The sequence below is a fragment of the Neospora caninum genome, chromosome IV, assembly GCF_000208865.1.
Source record: "Neospora caninum Liverpool complete genome, chromosome IV".
NCBI lineage: Eukaryota > Apicomplexa > Conoidasida > Eucoccidiorida > Sarcocystidae > Neospora > Neospora caninum.
The window spans coordinates 563,695-582,052 of record NC_018389.1 but is presented as its reverse complement, the minus strand read 5'-3'; the positions used below and the strand labels follow the sequence as shown (position 1 = coordinate 582,052).

The window sequence follows — 18,358 nt, the reverse complement described above, 5'->3', positions numbered from 1 at the left end:
TATTTTGAACGGCTGAAAAACGGCGCAGTGGCGGGGAGGTATCAGGGATCGATGGGGACTCTTCAAATAGCAAGAAGAAAACACTTCGTGCAGCTGAAGACTTCTGCTCCCGCAAATGTGTAAGAGAAGCCAGGAAGAGATGCGGCTTTTTCATGGGGTGACGCCGAGACGCTCCTTCAGCTACCTTACAGAAGGTTGAGTCATGCGGAACGATGAGGAAAAAACACGTCGAAACTACACCGCGCGAGAAAAGAGTCGCTTTCACATGAACTGGAATGCCGAGGCTGTCGCGGATGGGGTTTTATTTCTGATGTCCATCTCTGCATATCTACCTATGCATGTCTAGATAGGAATCTGTAGATCGATCTCTCACTTCCATACCGATCAATCTCTACATTTCAATCCGTTTCCCGTGTATCGATATCTCTATAAATCTGGATGTGTCTATTTAACTGTAGTTCAATACATCCGAGTCAGAATACCGCAAGAACGGTGCGTAGCTCAGGACGACTTTGAGGAACTTGTTTTCTCTTGCAGAGTACAGGTGTGCGTCAGCTCTCCCTGGCGCCTTTGGCGTTTTCCCAGCTGCCGTGTTCCACATTCATTCCCTGGCTTGGTAAATTGTGCCGCTTTTGTCACTGATTCGTTCACAAGAGCGGTGACCTCTAGAGAACGACAGCATCCCTCCCTGCTGCGAGGAGTGTTTCCTTTCTTATATATATATGCATATATACGTATGAATGCATGTGTACGGTTATATATAAACACAAACGAGGCATATGCATGCGCGTGCATGCCTATGCATACATACTTGGCTGAAGATGCTTCGGTTTATCTATGCGCAGAGACCCAAGATCTCGGTGACTGTGATCCACCGCCCCTCCAATGTACTGGTTGTGGCGGCTGAAATCGTTGTAATCAGGATCCTGTGACGCTGGGGTTATGTCTCATCAAATTCCGTGCACAAATGTGTATATGGGTATGTCTGTGTAAGTTCGTGGGTTGTCACGCGAAGAATAGAGGCGCCCCGAAGAGGGCGAGAACAGAAGGTCCGACGGAGCACAGAACGAGTGTTCGAGACAAGTGCATGGAGAGTGGTGAAGCTCCAAGAAGGGGAGGGACGTTGAACTGGAAAATCGACGGATAGTCTTGGTAAACAGGCTCAAAAGGGAGGGGAACTGTGTCGAAGTAGTGCATTGCGCTGTACATGTTCACAATGCCGTTGGCCTCGCAGGCGCCTGCACACCAGGAAGAAAAAAGCGAGGAACAGAGGCTCCGCGGGTTGGGCAACATGCAGTTTTGAACACTAGCGCCGTCTAATCTCCTTTTTTCTGTTTCTAGAAAGCTCAGCTTTACTGATTCGGACAGGCTGTGAAGGCATAAGAGATGGACACGATAGCACAGAGTTCTACCGTTCTATGTGTCACTCTGTAGGCGCACAGCTAGCGGACGGGGAGCGTCGTCTCCCCCCTCTCACCGCCTGTGTGCTCTCCCTCGGCAGTCTTTTCTGCTTATAGAACGGACCCCCTGGTGCGTCTTTTCCGAAAAGCGATAAACGTTTTAAAAACACGGGCTCCAAAAAGCTTACCGGCCAGCCGATACGAAGGTGTAGACCCGTAAACAAGGGCGTGCTTCACGCGAATGCTTTCTGGGGCCTCTGACGAGGTCCACCCTACAGGTTTCGTGGTTTGGAGATACGCCCAAACCATGGCTGCGACTCCACCGGTGAGAGCGGCGGCTCCTGAAGTCCCGTACGCGAATGCAGCGCCTGAAGAGGAAGATGGCGAAGCACGACAGGCGGGAAAACGAGGTCAGTCAGGAGGAGGGAAATGCGATCTGTAAAGGGGTTGCAGTCTCTGCCACTCTAGGCGAAAAGCACAACACGTTAGGGCGCACGCCCTGGAGCGGTTCAAAAGAAAGACCCATCCACATTTAAGCCCCGTCTTCTGTCGATTGACGTCGGAGGTTTTCGATGAGTTCAGCCGACTCTTTCCTTCAGTCGGGTTTCTTCACTTACACGTCTTGCAAGCGGTCGTTTGCGCGTCGTGGTCCACATTTGTTCCCGTCCAGAGACGATTTCCTGGCGCAAAAACATGCACGGACTTTTTTCCCCAGTTGCTGGAACAACATGGGCCTCCCGTGAGTTTGCTGGATCCCACGACCAGAAGATTAGGCGCTTGGAAAGCCGCAGGGTACAGCCTGTGACAGGTAGGACAGACAAGTCGGCAGTTCGGCGACGCCCCTTTGAGTGCACGGAACAGACTCCAGAAGCCACGCACCGATTTAGTCCTGTTCTTGATATGCTGGTTTTTTTCCTGTTCTAATACCCCTTCGTTGACACAAAACGAAGGAGCTCTGTGGCGGAACCAGGAGTTCCGGGCGCTCCCTACTGTTGGATTCCGTTGTGCCATGCAGCAAGTTCATGACGGTTGCTGCAAACCTTCTCCTGTGTGGTTAAAGGCTGTGAACAGTGTTGTCAATCCTTCATTTCTTAGAATCTCAGAGCTGCTCCGATGGATTTCCCTTTTGGGCGTCACTAAGGGGGACAGAACGCGCATCCTCGCCCCTACATGCAGTCACTGTCAGTATCGAGATCGCAGGAACCTGAGCCGGCGCTTGCGATGGCCAAATGGTTGTGGTTTCCCAGAGATGTGAAGACGGCCTCTAGAGCTTCTGTCTTTCTGTCACATAAAAACAGGACCAGAGAAGAGAGAGCAGCCATGGTTTGAGAGACATTCAGCCCTTAGATCTGTTCGTGGCCCGCCACAGATTCTGCGTGCGCCGACTCACGCCTACGCAACCCCGCCACCACGCTTCTCTCTATCTAGGGTCCTCGGTTCGTTCTTCAGGCTTCCGGCTGCTTCCGTCTCTCTTTTTCGCGAGAAACCCCGAGTAAAAGACTCCGAGTTAGTGTGGTAGGTCTGTATCATTAGGGGGTCAGAGGCAATCGACGATCGAGACGGCCCAGCACCAAGTGTATGGGGCAAGAGCGGCCAAGTCTTTAGAGCGAATGCGCAAACTGCAGGCGCGGCATGCTCACATACTTCAGAGTAGGCGCTGCGTTCCATTCAATGAACTAAACATCGCAACTTTGTCGTTCAAGAACAAAAAACGCTCTATGCCTTCCAGCAGCCGCAGCAGTGAAAGGTCGCTTTGGTACTGGGGCGGTGCCGTGTCCAGATGCAAAAAAACGGTTGTCCGCGACAGACCCTCATGAGGGAGGCTCTTCCACGAACTCGCAGCGGCCGGTCGTTTTCCACGCAGACAGTCTGTGAGGTATCAATGCCGATACCTCTGTGCCTATATCCATTTTGAGAATAAATATATATATATATATATACATATTACGGTTCTAGATGTGTGTGTATTCTTGAAAAAGTGTTTTTCTGTACACGCTTGTTAACCAGGTCCATGCAAGATGTTTTGGTCCAGTATGGACGTCTTACTTAGAAAACGTGAAAGCGCACACGCTGATTTTTGCACCGTTGTTGATGGCGTACTGGAGAGCAGCAATGACCGCACTGGCGTACACTTGGCTGTTCGTCCCCGTTTTCAGGCACATGATTTTCCCAGTCTTCATGACGCCGACTCCGCGTTTGGAATCGTTGTGCTTGGCTACCAACAAAGAGGCCATGGTGGTGCCGTGCGCGGAGTCGTCGCCGAAAACGTTGCCGTTATTCTCGGCGAAATTCTGCAGGGAAACATCGACTGGTAGACGACGAGTCTGAGCATTGCTATTCCTAGACACGACACCTCGCGAACGACTGTGGCTCGCATATCGCCCAGAACAAATACCGGACTCGAGATGGTGCCCCGCATCCAACTGGAGGATCGAAAGGGAGAAATAGGCCGCTGTAGAACCTAGCGAGAAGCCAAGATGCCAGCTCTCCAGAGAGAGAATGCCCGTACAGGAAAAGCGCTCTTTCAGATTCGATTTCTCTTGTCAGCTTGAGTAACGAGTCAGACACCACTCTCCTTTCTTTTTCGCGGTGGCGGGTACCCAGCGATGACTCGAACGTTGAATTAGGCGTGCTGGTTTGCGTCCCTCTTTCCCCGAGGGAAATTTCAACTTTTTGCCTGGTCTTACCCAGCCCCAACAGTCGTCGATGTACCCGTTCCCGTCGTCATCACGCTGGTTCGAACAGTTTTCGCCAACATTTTTCCACAATCGGCTGTTAGCGCTTGTCTCGTCCCAGTAGTCCTCGTGTTTGGAGCACCCCGTGTCGAGCAACGCGACTACTGGGGTGTTCTTCTCTGAAGGAAACGAGACGCGGCAGCTTCAGTCTCAACGCACTAAACTGCTTCTGGCTTCGCTGTCCAGAAACAAGGCGTGCAAGTGTCCAGGTACCACAACGACACGCAGTTCTGTGCTTTGCTGTGCCCATGATTCAAAGGTCTAGTTAGGATATGCCAGGCTTCTCGATGGCAGGACGATTCTCGTCCCCAGCACAGACAGATCCACACAAAAGCATTCACAGTATGTGCCTTCGTATGTAAGCATATCCGGTCTTGCCCATGTGTACTCAACTATATATATATATATATATATATATATATGTATATATATATATATATATATAGGCTCAGGATGAGTCCCTCGAGGTTAGACGAACGTGACTGTGCTCATGTGCATTTTGATATTTAGCTGTACAGGAGCGTCTGTGTTGTCCCCCTACATTTCAAAAAATCTGAGCACATGCCTGCTGTCAAAAACTGATCGTCCTGTTCCGTGTCTCGACATAGCATGTATATCCGTGACTATAAATAGATATCTTTAAATGGATTGCATACACCTTTCTTTTTAGTTGAATGGCAAGACTCGACGGATGGAGGAGACTCTGAGGACAGGTGTCGTTTTCTTTTGTGGAATTCGTTTCGCGAGTGTCTGGATCCGCTGGGTCTTCAGCGGAATCGTTTCGCCCACGGCCCACCTGACTGAGGAGTCAACTCCGCCCAGGCCTTATCAGACCAGAGCGAGAAGTCGCTGACTTGACGCAGGTGATGCCACTGCTTTTGGTACTCGGTGATGCTCTCGACGTTCGCTCCGACTTGCTGCGGAGTGCCCGTGCTGTCCGGCGACACGCTTTTCATGCATTTCGCGACTTCCGTTAGTTTCGATCGGTGTGTAGGGAACCGTTGGCCATGTGTGTTCGCCAGATACCCCGGGAGGGAGGAGACATTTAGAATGCCGAGACGCTGGAACAATACGAAAAAGGTTCACAGTGCCGTTCTTCTCGTGAGACGGAAAGACGACAGAGGTGGAGAGACCGCGTGCTCATAAGGAAAGAGGAGAGGAAGGTGACAGTAAAGCGTGTATGCCCCACGCCACGTGTTTGTTTTGCTTCCTTCTCTGGGATGCAGAGAAGAGACGCTCCAGCAGACGGGAAAGAGACCCAAACCCACACGAGGGTCTCTCCAACTCGCTGGGAGGCTTATCGTCGTCGAATGTGTAGGGCACAGGCCGAGCAAGCTGGAAGTGACCAGTGTTTGTGAATGGGTGAGGGAGCGGACGTTTCAGAAATCGGTCCATTCCTTCTGTTGTTGACCCTCAAAAACAGTTTTCATTTGTTCATGGCAGCGACTGCTCTCCAGGCCGCACCTGAGAACTTTACCGATTTTAAGCGAAGGGGGACAACGAGGGGCAACGCGGCAAGTGAAGTCTGTCCTGTGAAAGAGCGCGTCGGTCTGAGGAAGAGGCCTCTCTGGTCAACACCTCCAGAGTGCACGTTTGGCTTACTGGTAGTTCACGGAATGCGAGAAAAGTGGAAGAAACTATACTGGCAACGGCTGAAACGGGTGGTACAGAGAACCGCTGTCGACCAGTCCCTCGTTTAAAGCCGGAGGGGTTTTCCTTGGCTCTCTCTTGGTGGTTCGTCTTCGTTTTGAGTTTCATGCTTACCTCCATAACGCCTGACAGATTGGTGATTTGCAGAATATCGATGTGGAACAGTGGGCAGAATGTCGCGTGGAGGGTCTCGATAGTGGTTGACCAGAACCGTCGCTCGAGTTCTTTTTCACACGCCTCTGTACAGTCGAACGCCTCACGAGTCTCCTCCCCACTTCCGACGTCTCCTGCTTGCTTCCCTTCTCTTTCCGCTTCCCATTTCCCCTCTTCTTTGCGGTCGGTCTTTGCGGGCGAGCGGCAGGCTCCTCCGCACGCCCCCATCCCCGCGGTAGACACTCGGACTCCGAGAGCACCTGCCAAGATACTGAGGGCGAGAGAGCGACCGGTGACGGCATGCGCCTCCATGGCTCCGCCCTGCCCGTGTGCCTTTGTGACACGGTCGCTGTAAAACACGCCTTTACGAAAGACAACGGGCTGAACGGGGGAAAGATCGATCGGCTGCTGAGGAAAAACGCGGGCCGAAACGGCTTTCTCCCGATCTGAACGAAACAGGTGAATCTCGCCGGATGCCCGCTCTTCAGGGTCCAGGTGTTCCTCAAGAGCTGCCAGTTTTCGCGGAAGACTGCCAAGACACTCGACGTCCCAGCGCAGAATGATGTTCTCGCTGGGATCGAGGCGGCGTGTCGCCCGTACTCGGCGGCGCTGAGGAAGTGAAACCACACGTACACGCAGTGACACAACATTGGACGAAACAGGAACGACAAGGGATCTGTGGAAATACGTCTTCTAATGCGGAAAAGCAACGTTACATCGCAACGGCAAAAGAGAGCTCTTTGTGTCCCTAGGAATCGCCATGTGTCAACGCGAGGCGTGCTTGACTGTGTTGGAAGGCGGCTCCTCTGTGTTTTCTTGTCTTGTTGACAGACTCCGACTAATAAACACTCGCCAGGAATACATCCCTGAATCTTAAAGTCGCCTCCGCACTTCTGTACAGCAGTCTCGCTGCAGTGGTGCACAGGCAGTGTTAACTTCAGAGAGACCGTCTTTCGTTTCCTACATCGAAAACCTCTTGCTGGAGTTGGGCAACTGACTGGTTCTCTGTGCCCCAGCCTCACTTCTCTTTTCCTTTGCACATCAGCGAAGAGTAGGCGAAGGGGATGTTCATACGGACAGGTTCTCGCCACATCGCGCTCCGGCACTTCCACTCTCGTCACTTCCGACGCTTCTTCCTCCTTTGTCTCGACCAAGCTTGCCAGGACTGATTTCCTTGTTTTTCCTGATCGTGTCTTGACGTCCGCCCTGGCGTCTCTAGTGTCCCCCCCCGGCTCTGGAGCTCGCGCCAGCGCCGTTCTTCGGAGAGACGAAGAATCCAGAACTCCACCATGGCGGCGGGGCGTAGCGCTGCTGCCGTTCGCGGGGGGTCCGTGCACTCCGTTTTCTTTGAGAAAGACATCCTTCTCCACCGTCTCGCTTCCGGCCTTTTCATTAAAGTCCACGGGTGCTACTTCCTCAGAGTAGTCTGCCAAAGAAGACGAAATGGAGGGCGCCGTGTGTACCCAAGGACACATGGAAAGGGACGAAAACGCAGCGAAACACGCGAGCGGTACGCACAGCGAGAAACCGCGTAGTCGCCGTCGGTTCCCCGCTGAGGCCTTTGTGAGAAACGTCTCCGGAAAGCGATTTTCCGTTTCCCCTAGCGGGGAAACGGCCCGCCCTCCGGGGCTGGCGGGAGGGGCCATAAGGAGAGAGTCTCGGATTTTAAAGACTCAAACCCAACGCACAGAATGGCCGGTAAGCAAGGACTTGCGGGGTAGGCCAGGTCCGTGCAGATTTATTTGTTGGACATTGAGCGGTTCATCTCCCGAATTTCGAAAGGGGCACTACCGACGAGTACAACCCTCCACGTGGGTCAGACACGTTGGGGTTCTATGCAGGGGAGTTGACGCGTCACTTACAAAATGGAAAAGAGGAAACTCAAGAGCTTCCGTTTAAGCCTTGAGGGGCCGTGACACGTCCGAAAAAAGAGCTGTAAACAAGGCGCGTTCTCCTCAGGAGACCTCAGGCGACTCTTCTGGAAACGGATGCGCAAAGGGAGGGGATGACTAGGTATCCGCTAAGGTCTGGGATAGACAAGCACATGTGGCGTGTGCTTCAGTGCACCCGAACTGGCAACGTCTGAGGGCTCTCCTTGCCCTCAGAAACTCTGAGATCTGACCCTCCGAACGAAAGCACGGAAAGTGGGAATGGAAGGATGAGGATGTTCATAACGGACCGGAGTGAGTGGTCATAGTCCCACTAAAGGGAAAAAGTGAGGTAGATTTATGAGAGCAGAAAGGCGATGCCGGACAAAGCAAATTGAATGCTACTTTTTCCCTTTGTACTTTTTGTTGCAACACTACATGCGGGACTCTCAAGCGGCTTTAGTGTGGTAAAATACTACTCGCGTCAGTTCGTGTCGCGTCTTTTCTTCTTTTCTCGGCTGGTAAAGTGAGGGTGGTGTATCGATTCTGCTCGAAAAAAGGAAACGCTGTACAGAGAAGATCTGCAGGCGATCGGAAAACGTAGACGCGGGCACTTTTGTTTTGAGTGAAAGGGAATCCTCAAGAGTTTTCGAGTCATTTCGCATGGACAAACTCTATCACCGCAAGACGAAACGCCACTGTTTGAATTCCCGTAGTACGACGAGTCCAGGACCTCGGCGGTAACCTTGAAACACGAATTCTTTTGCTGGCGCCGATTTCGCGCTTTCGTTCGCGGCATACAGGTAGGAAGGGCTCTGGCTGTAGACGGTGAAACAGTCGAGACCGTGGCAATGCTGCAAACTCCCTTTTGAAAGCAGACGCTCTCTCTGTCGGAACAGGTTCAGGCACCACAACAGCGAAAAGGAAGAGGAACGCGCGCGTTGGGGGGTGAGATTTTTCACACGAACTGGCGCAGTCGTTTCTCGAGCACAGCAAACGAAGGCAGGAAAACCTGCACTCAAACAATTCGGGTTTCCCCCGTCTTGATCAGGCAACACCGTTTCTACTTTTGATCTGAACCGGAGCGATGGCGTTCAAAAATCTCATGAGACCTTTCAGGTTTTTCTAAAACGGAAAGCGCCTTGTGTTTCGCCCTCAGAATCTGCATTCTCTTGAGAAAACCCTGCCTCTCAGTTCGTTTTATTGGAATTCCTTTCGAGAACGCCGTGCGTTGCATTTCGTGTTCAATGGGACCTCGCAACAGCGAGGAACCTTCACAGTCGACGTGCACCGACTACCGCACGGAGATTAAACCACGGGAACGTCGTTTTTTCTTTCCTCCATAAACGTGGCTATTTTCACAGGACGGATTTGCCGCTGTTTCTTGCTTTTCAAGCACGAACCAGCTGCCGGTCATTCGTCGCATGCTTCCCGCTTGCTCGGAGTCGTTTAGGAAAACTAGCAACGCGTATCCACGCTTCCTTCACCACATGCATGGACTTTTACGCTTCCTAATTAACGTGAATTACTTGGCATTCAGGGAAACGCGCAACACAGAGGGCTTTTTCCTTGGCGGCTGCCGAGCGTCCCTCGACGAAAAGCACACCCTAAAATTCCCACCGTCCAAGTTTGAGGAGTTTCATATTCGACCGGTTTTCACCCGATTCCCCTCTCTGGCGTGCGTCAACGATCTGCGGGATCTTTGCTGTTCTTTTTGTGCGCTGGTCTCATAGCTGCTTTTGAGGCGCCAGATTGGCATTTTTGCGCTATACGCAGTGAAATTTAAGCATGCGTCGGCACGTAGTCTAGGGGGCGGGGCACCGTTTTCACTCTAGCCGATTGTCTCTAGAGACAGATCAGTACAAAAAGGCGTTGCGCTTGCTCCGGTAATGCCGCGAAAACTGTTGTACTTCCATGTACTCGAGAAACATCTAGTGCCGTTTCGCTGCTCCTAACTCTCTAGACTCCCAGACATACACGACGGGCCAGGCACACAGTCGGCATTGGTGGATCGAGCTCTCTACTTTAGCGGGAAATCCTGCTCGAAAAGGCGGAAGAAAACGAAGGAGGCCGGTGCCGAGGAAAGGCTTGACGCCGTCGCGGTGAAAACAGAAATCACTGCGGCCAAAACACACTCGCACAGTCCGGGCCCTAAAACGCATCTGTTCTCGTCCACTGTGCTCATGCCTCAGTGGACATCGTGCGGGTGGTCAGGGCGAACCTGTATCCGGCTAAACCCAACGTAGTACAGGCACATGTGGCAGAGCTTCAAGCCTCCAAAATCTGGAACAAAAGCTGCTTTCACGTTCCGCTTGCTCCGGTCTCTCACTCGCTTTCGCGATCTGAAGCTTCACCTCTACGCAATGAGCCGTCGCTCCTGCTCTCCAGCCACTGTGTGATTCAACCGTCTAAACGCTCTGTGGCCCACGTTCATCTAAACAGTCCACATTCGCCGCCTCAGACCCAAAGTGAGGAAGCGCACACATCAGCCAGTCTCAGACAGCGACAACGGCCCCATAGTGAATCCCATATACACAGGCATACCTCCTTCGGAAAGCACGAAACGTATATATGTATTTCGTAGACGCACTGCGGTTTAAAAATGGACGACTGGGGGCCTGCTGGCAAGGATTCGGTGATGGATTCCAATCCCGAGAACACCGCGTCTGAATGTGAACATGACGACGACTCGGAGGATGGAGGCGCCGAAGCCGAACGAGAGGGGAGCGTGAGGGCAAGAACAGGTACTTCTTCGACGCGAACACGCGACCAAAATGGCCGGGAAAGTCTGAAGTCTTCTGCCGGATCGAGGCATGTCTCCGCAAAATCGTCGCGAGAGGAAGACGCCGATGGAGAAGACGCGCGCGCCTCCGGTCCGGATTCCTCGGAAACGTCCGACGGGGAGGAAACAAGATCGCTCCACAAAGCGTCGGTGTCATCACCAGCGGGTGCAAACAAGCGAAGCGATGGCGCACCCGAGCCCATGTTGGCAGGCGGCCGCTCTTCGGGAGTTGCGCTTTCCATCCTCAAAAAATCTTCGACGGCGACGAGCAGACGATCCTCCAAGCTCTCTGTGCGTTTCGGAGAAAACCTGTCTGAGGAGAAACTGAAGCCTGCAGGCGTCGTCGCCGCCCTCAGCAGTGTTCTGCACGACTACAGAGACGAACCGGAATGGACACAAACAGACGATGCGGCGCCTTGGAATTCCGAAGCGATTGCAGAAAATCAAGGCGCTTCGCGGGAACTGCGAGAGAGAGAGAAAGAGTCGATAGCAACGATTGATTCCACGCTCCAGTCTCTAGTCATCAGCTCCAGCGGGGGCACGAAGACGCAGGCAAGCGACGCGTCAGGATCCAGAAACCTAGAGTCTTTCACCTCCATGACGGAGCCGGCTCTGTCGGAACTGGCGAAAAAACTGCAAAAACGGAGATTGGGTACGCCGAAACACCGCGCTCGACACACCATGGGGAAGGAAAACCTCCTGAAAACGCATTCGTCGAGGAGGGGGCGAGGCGTAGTCGGTGCGGCGGAACATCCGAATGTGAATGTGTATCGTTGCATGCTTGTAGGATCAGGGCGTGTGCGATGACATTATGCATGTGTAGAGAAATGTAGGAGTGCGTCAGGGTGCGTGTAAGTTGAACCGCTCCGAGTTTGTGGAGTCTGAGCTGCCGCCTCAGAGGCGCATGAAAACGGCATCGTCGGCCGTTCATGATTTGCTTCTTCTCACGATCGACCTGTCTTGCGCCTGGATACTGGAATAGCGTGCAGGCCTTTAGTTCGATTTGCATGTGTCAAGGCTGGCTTGTTCTGCAGGCTTGACGATCGGTGTCGCCGTCACTGCCGTAGCTCTCGTCGTCGCGTTGATCCTCCTCGCAACCTTAACGGCAAAGCAGAAACTGCTGATTGTTGAAAAAGAAAGCCTCGTCGAAGAGTGCAAAACTTCCGCCTGGTCCGAGTGGACAGCATGTCCCTCTTTGTGCACCTCGGAGTATTCAACTCGACGACGAAGGATTACAGTGAGTGCCTCAATGCGAGGAATATTAACTGTGTAACTTCAAGAACATCCAGTTTCCCTCGCCCCCTCTCGAATCTGCATGTCGACCTCGCTACACGTACGTTTCCCGTACGTAGGCATCTATATGGTTCCGGTAAACAATGACGTTCAAGACCTTTTGCAAATTCATATATATATATATATATATGCATACATATACCACGTGCGTAATGCATGTGTGCGCCTTTTAGGTATCGCAGGGAGGGTACATCTGGTGGGAACAGGGAAGAAATTGGAGAGAGAAAGAAAACGAAGCGATGTGGGACTGTACCTGTGACGCGCGCCCTTGGCAGTACCCGACTATCGGCTCTGTGGAGTTTTTTTTGCAGGGAAAAGTGATTGCCAAGAGAGTCTCTGTCCGACATTTTCGTTCAGGTTCTTGGCCCAGATCCAACGCTCTGTCCGGGTCTCGTGGAGCGGCGAGAGTGCACCGGAGAATGCCGTGCCTTCGTGATTGCTCGTTCGACCACAGAGAGACTGACGGATCACCACGTTGAAGCGTTTCCTGCATGCTACGGCGACTTACGGAGAGCCCTTGAAACGGTAGGGCGGAGCACGTCAGTGAGCGACAGATCCTTCACAACGGCGAAGATGCACCAGGGACACCGGAAGAGCGGCGAATCCGCGAGAGTGACTGCCACAGATTCTCCGTTTCGCCACCTTCCCCAGCACTGGAGTTGCAAAAGGCGGGATTCCGTACCACCCACGAGACGCCCTGGCAACGCCGTTTCCTGGACATCCTGTTTTCACTGTCCAGTTTGGATCTCGCCAGTTCGTAGAACAACACGGCCATCTGCCGCCGAATCTTCCTAAATTGTGGAGATCCGGCGCAGAGGCTCTTCTTCCACGTGCGGATATCGCAGTCCCCTCACGGATCTATCGGCGCAGGCAGAACGGAGGAATCGAGCAAGTTCTGTCGATCGGTACGTTGTCGCTTTTCTTCCCTTCTCCTTCTGGTAGACCCTCGGCCTCGGGACGGACCGCTGCTCCCTAACGTCCATGAGAACCGACTTGTCGACGGGGTCCCGATTCTGGCAACTCGAATTCGTTCTCTATCCAGACGGCAACGGAGACGCCGACACCTACGAGGCCGACCCGAATCGGTTCCCTGAAGAGGTCCTGCGGAGTGAGGTTTTCCCACAAGGAACCCGCCGACCCGCCTAGGGAGACGCTCACAAAACGTTGCCTTCGGGGTGCACAGACGATTCGTTTTTGTGAATGTGAAGAGCGTCTGCCGAGCGCCGCAGCGTCTCAACACAGAAATCCGGACTTTGTCACATCGTATTGCCGCGTAGAAGAAGAGGCAAGAAGATGCGGTAGTCGTAAACTCTCGACTCTACCGTTATTACCCCTGGCACGCCTGGAAACCCCCGCTGTTGGAGGCCCGACATGATCGTTTTCCAAAAATGTGGTTCGAACGTGCAGAGCTCGGAGCCGCTCTTCAGGGGCCGCCGACTACCCTTTCTCAACTCATAACTCAGTGCATGCCGAGTGACGAGGAGACCAACCACATCGCGACGTATTCGGCCGAAAGTATGTCGGAAAACAAAGCACGTGACACTGCAAACGCTGCAATCGCGTCGTTTTCCATCCGGCAGCAAGCGCCCTCGCCTCCTGGAACCGAAAACAACAGGTTTTGAGGGGAGCACGAACAAGCAGTCCTGCATTCTCATTGCGAAATCGTGGTTCGGGAGAGCATGTGGCTGTTGGAAAGGCACGGTGCCCGCTCTGACTCTCGAGAGACACAAATGAGTTGTTTATCCTTCGACGCCACATCAAATTTTTATCCGAATGTCGACCGAGGAAGACAATCATGTCCATGAGTACCCGATGGCCATTCGGAAGCATGGGGAGGAGACGTGTCGACGGAGTAGAAATGTATCTTGATCTGTCTGTTCCGGGCGACAGACTCCGCCGCTCTAGATCTTTTTTTGGGGCCCAGTGCGGTCTCCTTGACGCCTCCAGACAAACCGTTACTTTGGTTGAGGATGACAGACACCCCTCTTCAAAAGGGCGTCCAGTATCGATAGTACGTAGCCAGGCAGAGAAACGAGATCGTAGACGTCCGTCTCGTTCCCAAATCTCGAACAAGGTGTGAAGAGACACAGCTTCCTCCGCCCACATGGAAGAGCCGCTGCGCACCACAGGATTTTTTCACGTGGGTGAAAGGCTCCATTGTGACTGTCCGTTGCAGTGTACGATGACCTACAGCGGCCGCTCATCCCCCCAGCAATGACGAATTAGGCAAACATCGATGACGTTCGATACACGAAGAAAAACCTCATATCGAACCAACCAGAAGCAATCTATGTCGACGTCTGTGCTCTGTCTTGCCCAGCTTCTTGTAACGTTTCCTGGCCCTCTGAAAGAGTGAGTCGTGAGAACCTAGTGCTGTTGTGTGCTGAGCTGTGTGTTTTGTGATTCGGTCCAGGTTTGGAAGACATTGCAGCAGGCAGGAAGATATGTTCCTTGTTCGCGGGCTTGGCCCCCTTTGGTAAGTCGCGGTCTAGTGGAGCAGGGAATCCTCTTTTCCTCCGAGGCCCTCGCTCTCCTCTCGGTTGCCCCTCGGAATACCACGGCGATCTGCGTCAAAATTATATAACTGAGTATCAACTTAGATGCACAAATGGACATAATTAATCCTTTTGTATTAGCGTAGAGTTCCTTTACCTGTCTGTCAGGTTGCCACTGCCAAGTCACTGCGTGGTCTGAATGGACCGCCTGCGACAAACAGTGCTCTCAAAACACCGCGAAGCGGTCGCGATCGATCGAGGTGAGTGCTTTTAAGGCATCTCTCAAGGAAGAAACAGGAATCTCTTATCTCTTCGCATTTGTCCCCGTTCGATTGCTGCATCCGCCGCGGAACAGCACGAGAAAACACGGAAACAGATTCCAGAAACGCTTCCTTTGACGCCTCCTCCCACTCGCCTACACACACAATACACACCGGTCTATCCACACATTTACACATATTTCCGTGTGTAGACGTGTGTGCACATGCGTTCATACGGAACGATAACTCTGTATGTGCATGCATGTGCACCTGTATCGACAAAGAGAGATACGAGTAGAGGGGGCGAATTGTTTGTCTCGTAGTTTTGTCAAAAAGCCGCTCTCGGGGAGATGGCATCAGCGCGGTCAGGCACGGAACTTGCATTGGACGGAGACGCAGAAGCCGACGGCGGTCCCGCAAATGCGCGCCCCATCCTCAAAAGCGGGACAGGAAAGGCTGACGCCGCTGCGGGAAAGAGTCGAGATCTCAGCTTTTGCGCATGTCGCTTCTCGCTCTTCTTTGAATTTGTGCTGCAGTATGCCGAAGCGTTCATAGACCCAGCCGTCGATTGCCCCGCCCTGTCAGAAGAGCGCTCGTGCGCAGGCGGCACGAGTAAGGAAGGAGGACAGATGCTGTGTGCGCGTTTTAGATTCAAACGAGAAAACGCAAAAAAAAAGTGAACCTTTGTAGGCGATGGACGTGTCGGGGGTGGAACCCGATTCGTAGCCGGCCTTCTGACCAGCCTCTCTCAAAGGCGATAAAAAGAATCGGAGACGAAAACTGAAGCCGCGACGACTTCCCTGAGTCCGGCGGAGTGTACGCCATCCGACACACGCGTATACGCCAGTCTGCGAAAGGAGAGACGTGTTGAAGTGCAAGGACATGCAGACGTATACCTGTGTATGCATGAAAATCTGACCCATTTCTTTTCGGCAGAGATCTTCCAAGTCAACCTTCCGACTGGCGTTTCGCTGGGAACGGAGGCGCAGCGAGAGGCGCAATTCGAGTATTGCGCCCCGGATCTTCTCGCCACACTTGCCAAAGTAAGCGTTTTTGGGGAAAAGATCCAGGAAGAGGGAGGGGGAGGAAAGAGAGGAAGCGCCGCAATGAAGACAGACGGCAAACGGGGTGCGGCTGAAGGGGCGTGGAAGCGAGAGACAGAGAGGGAGACAGCGAGATACTGAAGAAAAGTGAGAGGAAGAAAGGGAGAGGGACGGGCGAGTAAGCAAAGACGGCACCGCGCAGGCTAGAAAGAGGGGCGCGTGAGGCGCAGCACGGGACAGGGAGACAGAAGACTGTCGAACGAAGGGAAGGAAAACGAAAACGCGTCTGGAGGCGAAGTCCCCCGTTCGTAACATGGGGTGATCGCGCGTCAGCATTACTTGGGAAGTCGACGCAGGACGTGGAGTCGCGCCAAAACCAGAGCAGGGTGCACAGAAGGCGCGCGTTGGGGCCCGAAACTCATCAACCGCGGAGGCGACGGCATCGCCATTCTGCTCCGAGAGTTTCGCGTCGAGCCTTTCCCGTGTTTCTGGAACAGACACTGCAACTGTCTCGGGAGGCGCTCGCGCAAACAGAAGGCTGGAATGAATCCCTCAAGCAGTGGAAATTTAGCATCACAATCGATCCCGGAGTGACGACTGTCGACAGTGCTCACAAAGGTGAGCCTTGTCACCTCGCTTGCGGAGAGCGAGGCGAGGAACGCGGACGCGTCGCGGTGCTCCGGGGCGCGGCTTGTTTTCGCTGAGGAAAGAGATGAACTCAGCAACCTCGGAAGTTCTGCACAGTGGAGGTTGGGTGGAGACCCGCACACAGATGCATGCAATACACGTTGGGAAAAATCAAAAACATTCTATAAAGGAAAAACTTGTCCCCACCGATATACACGCCAGCCCTGTTGCCGGTATGGAAAGGCACTCCACCTCATACACAAATATATATATATATATATATATGTATATATATCTGTATATTCAGACTCGATAAATGGATAGGCACAGAGATCTACGCAGGCATAGGAATGCCGAAGAAGTCAAACATTTCTATATCTATCTATCTATCTATCTATCTATCTATATATATATATATATATATATAGATAGATAGATAGATAGATAGATAGATAGATATAGATGTGGTTATAGATAGATGGAGATATATACACGTATGTTGGCGGCCACGATGGTGTAGATACGCAGATGCATCTTCGCACGCACTCACCTGTTCATGGAGGCGTTGCCTGTTCACCGGGCGGATGTGTTTTTTTCTGGACGGGTCAGAGCTCGAGAGGACTTTAGGCTCTGCGACATCCGATCTCTACAAGGCGCTGATGCAGTGCTTCAGCCTGCAGGATGCGGCCTCGGGGCAGATGCCCACAGTGTCGCTAGTTCAGTCTCCAGGTGGGCCGAGTTCCAGCTTCTGGCTATCTTCCCGAGATGCACGCAACACCGATGAAAGAGAAGACACCCACCTCCAAAAATACCGGCTTTCGATGCCCACCATACGTGCACAAACAGAAGCTGCGAGGCGCGAGCTCGGCTTGGGGGGATTCACGGTCCACCCCTTTTCGTTCTGAGCGTGGAACTTCTTCCCCGAGGAAAGCCCTGTCTTGAGAGCACAGGCCGATTAGCCTTCTGCTCGACGAGAATGGAAAAGTCGCCGCTTCAGCGCGTTTTCCATTCTTGGCAGTGTCGACCTGAGGGTGTCCGTCTACACTTTACACGTCGACCGTAGCTTCTGCAATTAAAGGCGTCTTCTGCCTACCGGTACGCATGCAGGCGCTTGTAGAAGCAGTCTTGTTCACCACGTTTCGGATAGAAACGTCCTGACCATGAGACTTCAGCCAAATGGACAAGAGCGCCGCCTCTCGAAAATAGTCTGAGACAGATCCTCCGTTTCCTGGGCTGTTTTGCTTTTCTCTGCACATCCTCGCAGGCGCGGACCGACTATGTGCTGAGAGCGACGCATGAGCAGAGAGCAATCTGCACGCGCCTGCTTTAGAGACTGCCAATCGGCTAGGCCTCTGACGACCTTATCTCTAAGCCACACGCTTCCATATCTATATACACATCTCGCATGTTCGCTCGCACACTCCTGAAGGGTATACAGCTTAGTAGCGACGTTGCATTTGCGTCTGCTCTACAGGAGTGGGATTCCAGGCTCGTCGACGTGCCTGTCTTCTTTCCCCTGGAGAAGTTTGGGAATCCGAGCGGTTTCTTTGCTTCCCCCCCCCCCCCAACCCACCGGGGTTTTTTTCCGCGCCGAGACGCTCGCCGGGGTGCGCATCGCTTGGCCACAGGGATGGAGCCCAAGAACACTCGACAAATCACTGGATCTCTCGTGTCTCTTTGTGACGCTTCGACTATCGGTTCTGCCAGTGTCTGTAGAGGGGGAATTGCATGTCTCATCGTGCCCACGGAGCGAAAAGACCCACACAGCTACGGCGGCTGTTCGCCTTTCGACCTGCCAAAAGCGCAGGAAAAGACCGGTTCCAGAAACTGGAACCCCTCGGGGTGTATCGACACCGCAGCGTGTTGCGTGGACGAGGAAAGTCTCGGTTCTGTATCCAGGGCCTTATCCTAGAGTGCTCTCTGAACCCCCCGTTATTCTTTCGGTATGGGGAAGATTGCAAGAAAACCTAACGCTTTGGCTGTTCGCTGCAGATGTTTCCATTTGCCGGAAGCGTTGTGGCGGCTCTAGCGAACCAGAGGAAACGTCTCTTT

At 53.0% G+C, this 18,358-nt stretch overlaps 2 protein-coding genes across 2 annotated transcripts; one reads left to right on the top strand and one right to left on the bottom strand.

Annotated features, from left to right (window-relative positions):
• Positions 1–1,005: 1,005 nt before the first annotated feature.
• NCLIV_010280 (putative serine protease/subtilase) lies at positions 1,006–7,413 on the bottom strand (the record flags this gene model as incomplete). The annotated part of the gene is made up of 8 exons (XM_003880543.1): positions 1,006–1,238; positions 1,589–1,768; positions 2,018–2,199; positions 3,447–3,691; positions 4,088–4,254; positions 4,932–5,196; positions 5,900–6,547; positions 6,961–7,413. 8 exons carry the CDS (start codon positions 7,411–7,413, stop codon positions 1,006–1,008), a joined length of 2,373 nt encoding a protein of 790 aa, XP_003880592.1.
• A 2,995-nt stretch (positions 7,414–10,408) lies between these two features.
• On the top strand, positions 10,409–17,211 carry NCLIV_010270 (putative thrombospondin type 1 domain-containing protein; the record flags this gene model as incomplete). Its single annotated transcript, XM_003880542.1, has 11 exons — positions 10,409–11,240; positions 11,623–11,825; positions 12,239–12,406; positions 12,824–12,989; positions 13,289–13,396; positions 14,295–14,357; positions 14,545–14,636; positions 15,173–15,248; positions 15,573–15,679; positions 16,177–16,297; positions 16,916–17,211. The coding sequence occupies 11 exons, from the start codon at positions 10,409–10,411 to the stop codon at positions 17,209–17,211; spliced, it is 2,232 nt and encodes a 743-aa protein (XP_003880591.1).
• Between the last annotated feature and the right edge of the window lie 1,147 nt (positions 17,212–18,358).